The 8652-nt window shown below is 50.8% G+C and overlaps 1 protein-coding gene across 1 annotated transcript; it reads left to right on the top strand.

The window, feature by feature from the left end:
* The first annotated feature begins 1069 nt into the window (after positions 1–1069).
* LOC140126009 (resistin-like) lies at positions 1070–5013 on the top strand. The gene is made up of 3 exons (XM_072145055.1): positions 1070–1284; positions 1356–1433; positions 4639–5013. The coding sequence occupies exons 1-3, from the start codon at positions 1185–1187 to the stop codon at positions 4770–4772; spliced, it is 312 nt and encodes a 103-aa protein (XP_072001156.1). The 5' UTR covers positions 1070–1184; the 3' UTR covers positions 4773–5013.
* The last annotated feature ends 3639 nt before the right edge of the window (positions 5014–8652 follow it).

The following is an 8652-nucleotide window of genomic DNA, read 5'->3' as shown; positions in this document are numbered from 1 at the left end:
ACCATACGTAAACATTAGCACTCATATAAAGTGCAATAGCATAAAGATGAAGCAATGTCCATAAATCAATGAAGTATAGTGGTCTGGGTCTTTGTGACCATGGTTACCTGACTGCAAAGATCCCCCAACGCACGTTTCAACCACGCCGGTCTTTCTCAAGGGGTGATATGACAAACACATAATCGGACTTTTAAACCTGGCCCTGACCAATAGGCGATGGAAGATCCTACTTGATATGCAGCACCTGTGTATGCGGCGCATCCTCAGTTGGCCCGTGTCTGCGCCCGCGAGCGGGGTCGGGCAGTGACGTCACAGAGGCGGTGACCAGCACCGAGTCATGTGACAGCAGCGGCACGCCCCCCGCTCGGAGGCTGCAGGACGGGAGAAACGTCAGGAGCGCTGCTAAGTGTATAAGGCTATAAAGAGCTGTGGGCTGTCCTTGGGGGGAGAACTGTGAATGTGGAAGATATCATCTGCAGTAGGTGGTGTATCGCTTCTTATCGCTTCTGTACTGCATTTGTGCTCTTGGTTCTGACCAGTGCCTTGCCGATTTTGCTTTGTCCTGTCTTTGGAGGGAACGTCAACCAGATGTCACCTACAGATTAGGGATGACAAGGCAATTAGGTAGGAGCAGCTGGAGAGGTGATTTAGCCTTAGGGCTCACCATTTCCTAACCCTGCATAAAAGAATATCACGCCAGGAGGAAATAGCCAGAACACCATTTATGAGATGCCAGAGTCCTGCTCCAGAAGATGTTTGGATCAGTTCTCTTACTACCAGACAAGGCAAATCAGCGGGAGAGAAATGTGAGTGGTAGAATGTAAGTGTGGACATAGTCATGTACAAGCGGCTGTGATGGTGGTCAGTCTATAATGAGGACACGTCTGACCAAACTCTACTCTCGAGTTGTTTGACCTTTCGGAATTGATGTATTGGTTGTACGTGATATCAGTGGAGTTTCAAACTGGTGATACTTGTATTTCTCTAAGACTCTAGGGTGAGTTCATCCTCCAGCATCACATGGGCGTCTATCATTGCTAAGACTCCCTATATAAGGCGACTGCCGGGAGGCAGCAGGTACATTCATCTAGAGGAGGGTGAGGACCGTCTTGGCTTTGTCTCCTCCTCTCCATAACTTCTGAATCTCTCCTTGGATCTCTAAAGCTTCTCACAATTTTTGGACGATGAAGTTCTACATTCCGGCTCTCGTCCTGCTCCTGGCACCGGCTCTGGTGACCGGACACGAAGCTCCTTGTAGAATTGATGATGCCATAAAATCAATTGGTGAGTAAGATAACTCTTAGAGGAGACTCTTGTGTCTGGAGATCTTGTCTAATGATCTTTTCTATTTTCAGTGTCTGAATACTACAAGAACATGGAGCTGGATTGTGTCTTTGTTACTGAAAAATCCTCCGTCTGCACTTGTCCCGCAGGTACCGGCACATGTTGTCTCCTTATACCTATCCATGAATCTTATTAAAGGGGTTAAGCAGGACATTTTACAATACGATTGGGGGTTCATTTTCCAAGACGCATAATGTCTTAGTTTTTCAGTCTCACCAGGAGAAATGTGTCTTGTTTTGGGCACAGCCACTTAATCTGTTCCGTCCCTGGTGTTTATGGATCCAAAATATTTCTTTTGGTAAATGCAGCCCGGAGTATGACCGGTAGCGTTGTAGATGGCATCGCTCTTAGTCATAGGACATGGATGAGATTCACCCTTAGTCATAGGACGTGGATGAGATTCGCCTTTAGTCATAGGACGTGGATGAGATTCGCCCTTAGTCATAGGACGTGGATGAGAATCGCCCTTAGTCATATGACATGGATGAGATTCGCCTTTAGTCATAGGACGTGGATGAGATTCACCCTTAGTCATAGGACATGGATGAGATTCGCCCTTAGTCATAGGACATGGATGAGATTCGCCCTTAGTCATAGGACGTGGATGAGATTCGCCCTTAGTCATAGGACGTGGATGAGATTCGCCCTTAGTCATAGGACATGGATGAGATTCGCCCTTAGTCATAGGACGTGGATGAGATTCGCCCTTAGTCATAGGACATGGATGAGATTCGCCCTTAGTCATAGGACGTGGATGAGATTCGCTCTTAGTCATAGGACATGGATGAGATTCGCCCTCAGTCATAGGACATGGATGAGATTCGCCCTTAGTCATAGGACGTGGATGAGATTCGCCTTTAGTCATAGGACGTGGATGAGATTCGCCCTTAGTCATAGGACGTGGATGAGATTCGCCCTTAGTCATAGGACGTGGATGAGATTCGCCCTTAGTCATAGGACGTGGATGAGATTCGCCCTTAGTCATAGGACGTGGATGAGATTCGCCCTTAGTCATAGGACGTGGATGAGATTCGCCCTTAGTCATAGGACGTGGATGAGATTCGCCCTTAGTCATAGGACGTGGATGAGATTCGCCCTTAGTCATAGGACGTGGATGAGAATCGCCCTTAGTCATAGGACATGGATGAGATTCGCCCTCAGTCATAGGACATGGATGAGATTCACCTTTAGTCATAGGACATGGATGAGATTCGCCCTTAGTCATAGGACATAGATGAGATTCACCTTTAGTCATAGGACATGGATGAGATTCGCCTTTAGTCATAGGACATGGATGAGATTCGCCCTCAGTCATAGGACATGGATAAGATTCGCCCATAGTCATAGGACGTGGATGAGATTCGCCCTTAGTCATAGGACGTGGATGAGATTCGCCCTTAGTCATAGGACGTGGATGAGAGTCGGCTTTAGTCATAGGACATGGATGAGATGCGCCCTCAGTCATAGGACATGGATGAGATTCGCCTTTAGTCATAGGACATGGATGAGATTCGCCCTCAGTCATAGGACATGGATGAGATTCGCCCTTAGTCATAGGACATGGATGAGATTCGCCCTTAGTCATATGACATGGATGAGATTCTCCATTAGTCATAGGACATGGATGAGATTCGCCATTAGTCATAGGACATGGATGAGATTCGCCTTTAGTCATAGGACATGGATGAGATTCGCCCTTAGTCATAGGACATGGATGAGATTCGCCCTCAGTCATAGGACATGGATGAGATTCGCCCTTAGTCATAGGACATGGATGAGATTCGCCTTTAGTCATAGGACATGGATGAGATTCGCCCTCAGTCATAGGACATGGATGAGATTCGCCCTTAGTCATAGGACATGGATGAGATTCGCCCTCAGTCATAGGACATGGATGAGATTCGCCCTCAGTCATAGGACATGGATGAGATTCGCCCTTAGTCATAGGACATGGATGAGATTCGCCTTTAGTCATAGGACATGGATGAGATTCGCCCTTAGTCATAGGACATGGATGAGATTCGCCTTTAGTCATAGGACATGGATGAGATTCGCCTTTAGTCATAGGACATGGATGAGATTCGCCCTTAGTCATAGGACATGGATGAGATTCGCCCTTAGTCATAGGACATGGATGAGATTCGCCCTTAGTCATAGGACATGGATGAGATTCACCTTTAGTCATAGGACATGGATGAGATTCGCCCTTAGTCATAGGACATGGATGAGATTCGCCCTTAGTCATAGGACATGGATAAGATTCGCCCTTAGTCATAGGACATGGATGAGATTCGCCCTTAGTCATAGGACATGGATGAGATTCCCCCTTAGTCATAGGACATGGATGAGATTCGCCCTTAGTCATAGGACATGGATGAGATTCGCCCTCAGTCATAGGACATGGATGAGATTCGCCCTTAGTCATAGGACATGGATGAGATTCGCCTTTAGTCATAGGACGTGGATGAGATTCGCCCTTAGTCATAGGACATGGATGAGATTCGCCTTTAGTCATAGGACGTGGATGAGATTCGCCCTTAGTCATAGGACATGGATGAGATTCGCCTTTAGTCATAGGACATGGATGAGATTCGCCCTTAGTCATAGGACATGGATGAGATTCGCCTTTAGTCATAGGACGTGGATGAGATTCGCCTTTAGTCATAGGACATGGATGAGATTCGCCCTTAGTCATAGGACATGGATGAGATTCGCCCTTAGTCATAGGACATGGATGAGATTCGCCCTTAGTCATAGGACATGGATGAGATTCGCCCTCAGTCATAGGACATGGATGAGATTCGCCCTCAGTCATAGGACATGGATGAGATTCGCCCTTAGTCATAGGACATGGATGAGATTCGCCCTTAGTCATAGGACGTGGATGAGATTCGCCCTTAGTCATAGGACGTGGATGAGATTCGCCCTTAGTCATAGGACATGGATGAGATTCGCCTTTAGTCATAGGACATGGATGAGATTCGCCTTTAGTCATAGGACGTGGATGAGATTCGCCCTTAGTCATAGGACGTGGATGAGATTCGCCCTTAGTCATAGGACGTGGATGAGATTCGCCTTTAGTCATAGGACGTGGATGAGATTCTCCTGTGTGTTACCTAGTCAGGTGTTATCCAACAATATCCCGGAGCTTGGACTATTACCTGTAATTACAGATGTTACAAGTTTGTTATTGGTCACAAATCCAGTGATAAAACTTCGTCTCTGGAGACATAAATTGGCACAAGCTCGGAGCCGTTGTAGAATTCAGCTCCAATGTTCTCCATCTTTCTGCAGGTTACATTGCCACAGCCTGCTCATGCGGAAGTGCATGCGGATCCTGGGATATCCGGTCATCCAATGTCTGTCACTGTCAATGCAGCAACATGGACTGGACCGCCGCTCGCTGCTGCAGGATGAAGCCGCAGTAACAGTCAGACCCAGAGTAGATCCGGGGGGTCACAGCGGTGGTGGTCGTGATCTTATCCTCTCTTCAGGAATTCTTTATTAAATCAATGCAATGTCCAGAATCAGAAACTTACTACAGCTTCAGCTGATAATCACCTATATATTATATACTGTATCTGTAAGACTATAATACGCTCCTTACTATAAGATGCAATCCAGATTTAATCTTCAAATAAAGGAAAAATATATTTGACAATAATTAAAGATTCTATGGTGGTCACTCTCAAGCACACATAGCTCTGCTACATCCATCTATTCACTCACACACACAGCTCTGCTACATCCATCCACTCACACACACACACAGCTCTGCTACATCCATTCACACACACACAGCTCTGCTACATCCATCCATTCACACACACAGCTCTGCTACATCCATCCATTCACTCACACAGCACTGCTACATCCATCCATTCACACACACACACAGCTCTGATACATCCATCCACACACACACAGCTCTGCTACATCCATCCATTCACACACACACAGCTCTGCTACATCCATCCATTCACACACACACAGCTCTGCTACATCCATCCATTCACACACACACACAGTTCTGCTACTTCCATCCATTCACACACAAAGCTCTGCTACATCCATTCATTCACTCACACACATAGCTCTGCTACTTCCATCCATTCACTCACACACAGCTCTGCTACATCCATCCATTCACACACAGCTCTGCTACATCCATCCATTCACACACATAGCTCTGCTACTTCCATCCATTTACTCACACACAAAGCTCTGCTACATCCATTCACTCACACACAGCTCTGCTACTTCCATCCATTCACTCACACACACAGCTCTGTTACATCCAACCATTCAATCACTCATGCACACAGCTCTGCTACATCCATTCATTCACACACAGCTCTGCTACTTCCATCCATTCACTCACACACAGCTCTGCTACATCCATCCATTCACTCACACACAGCTCTGCTACTTCCATCCACTCACTCACACAGCTCTGTTACATCCAACCATTCAATCATTCATGCACACAGCTCTGCTACATCCATTCATTCACACACACACACACAGCACTGCTACATCCATCCATTCACTCACAGCTCTTTTACATCCAACTCACACAAAGCCCTGCTAGATCCGTCCACTCACATACACAACCCTGCTACATCCAACCATTGACTGAGCCATCCTATATACAACTTGTTTAGGTGGTGATTTCTAGTCATAGGACGTATTATAGGACTATTCCCTGTGTGGATATTTTAGATCTGTGTTTTTTCTCTGTTTCTTGGCTTTAATAAAGATATATTGGTTGATACAATGTGTATGGGTTGTATATGGAGTTACCTATTTTATGGACCGGCTTTAGCCACAATATCGGTGCCAATAAGTTGCACTAAGATTATTTCAGACGATTCTAGTAAGTTTATATAAAATGTGATGCATGGAGCCGGCTCCCGCTATCAGGACGCTCTGGTAACAATCCTGTAGACACGTCAGGCAGGTATGAGGGAACACATCCAAGTAGGGCGATGCCGCTGTGTACTTATCAGGATTTGTAGCTTTATTTAACTGGTTTCGGGAACCAAACTCCATCACACAAACTGTTGCGAAAGCAAAAACACGGGAGTGGAAAAAAAAACGCCCAAAATATTAACCCTCTCATACATCACATCTCGTATAAAGGAGCAAAAACGCTCCGTAAACAAATTCAGTGATAGAAAATGAAAGGTCTGTAAAAAATAGACATAAAAAAGGGAAAATATATCAAATATGGCGGATTTCACCAATTTTTGGGAGGTATAGATGTTACATACTTACATCTAGGTCACATGTTCTGTTAGAAGCCGGAGCTGGAAAAATATTAACCCCTTATACATCACATCTTACACTGTGGACAGAGCAAAAACGCTCCATACAGACCAAGTGATATAAAATGAGGAAGTCTATAACAAATATACATAGGAAAAGAAACAATATATCAAGCATGACAAATTTCCCAAAGTTTTTGGAGGTTTATAGACCTACATCTAGGTCACAGGTTCTGTTAGAAGCCTCCCTCATCTATTTAGGATTTCTAAGTCTCTGAGGCAGGGCCGGCTCCAGGTTTTAGTGGGCCCCCCCTCCCCCTACGGAATACACTGCCCCCCTCCCCTGCGGAATAGACTGCCCCCCCTCCCCCTGCGGAATACGCTGCCCCCCCTCCCCCTGCGGAATACACTGCCCCCCCTCCCCCTGCGGAATACACTGCCCCCCCTGCAGACACGCTGCCCCCCCTCCCCCTGCGGAATACACTGCCCCCCCTTCCCCTGCGGAATACACTGCCCCCCCTGCAGACACGCTGCCCCCCCTCCCCCTGCGGAATACACTGCCCCCCCTCCCCCTACAGACACTCTGCCCCCCTCCCCTGCGGAATAGACTGCCCCCCCTCTCTCTGCGGAATACACTGCCCCCCCTCCCCCTGCGGAATACACTGCCCCCCCTCCCCTGCGGAATACGCTGCCCCCCCTCCCCCTGCGGAATACGCTGCCCCCCCCTCACCCTGCGGAATACACTGCCCCCCCTGCAGACACGCTGCCCCCCCTCCCCCTGCGGAATACACTGCCCCCCCTTCCCCTGCGGAATACACTGCCCCCCCTGCAGACACGCTGCCCCCCCTCCCCCTGCGGAATACACTGCCCCCCCTCCCCCTACAGACACTCTGCCCCCCTCCCCTGCGGAATAGACTGCCCCCCCTCTCTCTGCGGAATACACTGCCCCCCCTCCCCCTGCGGAATACACTGCCCCCCCTCCCCTGCGGAATACGCTGCCCCCCCTCCCCCTGCGGAATACGCTGCCCCCCCTCACCCTGCGGAATACACTGCCCCCCCTCCCCCTGCGGACACACTGCCCCCCCCTCCCCCTGCGGAATACACTGCCCCCCCCTCCCCCTGCGGAATACACTGCCCCCCCCTCCCCCTGCGGAATACACTGCCCCCCCTCCCCCTGCGGAATACACTGCCCCCCCTCCCCCTGCGGAATACGCTGCCCCCCTCCCCCTGCGGAATACACTGCCCCCCCCTCCCCCTGCGGAATACACTGCCCCCCCTCCCCCTGCGGAATACGCTGCCCCCCCTCCCCCTGCGGAATACGCTGCCCCCCCTCCCCCTGCGGAATACACTGCCCCCCCTCCCCCTGCGGACACACTGCCCCCCCCTCCCCCTGCGGAATACACTGCCCCCCCTCCCCCTGTGGACACACTGCCCCCCCTCCCCCTGCGGAATACGCTGCCCCCCCTCCCCCTGCGGAATACACTGCCCCCCCTCCCCCTGCGGAATACGCTGCCCCCCCTCACCCTGCGGAATACACTGCCCCCCCTCCCCCTGCGGACACACTGCCCCCCCTCCCCCTGCGGAATACGCTGCCCCCCCTCCCCTGCGGACACGCTGCCCCCCCTCACCTTGCGGAATACGCTGCCCCCCCTCACCCTGCGGAATAGACTGCCCCCCCCTCCCCCTGCGGAATACACTGCCCCCCTCCCCTGCGGACACGCTGCCCCCCCCCCCCCGCGGAATACACTGCCCCCCCCCCGCGGAATACACTGCCCCCCCCCCGCGGAATACACTGCCCCCCCCGCGGAATACACTGCCCCCCCCTCCCCTTGCGGAATACGCTGCCCCCCCCTCCCCCTGCGGAATACACTGCCCCCCCTCCCCCTGCGGAATACGCTGCCCCCCCTCTCTCTGCGGACACGCTGCCCCCCCTCCCCCTGCGGAATACGCTGCCCCCCCTCCCCCTGCGGAATACACTGCCCCCCCTCCCCCTGCGGACACACTGCCCCCCCTCCCCCTGCGGAATACGCTGCCCCCCCTC

The sequence above is a fragment of the Engystomops pustulosus genome, chromosome 4 (assembly GCF_040894005.1).
Source record: "Engystomops pustulosus chromosome 4, aEngPut4.maternal, whole genome shotgun sequence".
NCBI lineage: Eukaryota > Metazoa > Chordata > Amphibia > Anura > Leptodactylidae > Engystomops > Engystomops pustulosus.
This window is presented reverse-complemented; position numbering and strand designations above follow the sequence as displayed.

Coding starts and splice junctions, on each gene's coding strand:
- LOC140126009 (XM_072145055.1), top strand. CDS start 1,185: ATGAAGTTCTACATTCCGGCTCTCGTCCTGCTCCTGGCACCGGCTCTG. Junction 1,285..1,355: donor TGATGCCATAAAATCAATTG/GTGAGTAAGATA, acceptor TTCTATTTTCAG/TGTCTGAATACTACAAGAAC. Junction 1,434..4,638: donor CGTCTGCACTTGTCCCGCAG/GTACCGGCACAT, acceptor ATCTTTCTGCAG/GTTACATTGCCACAGCCTGC.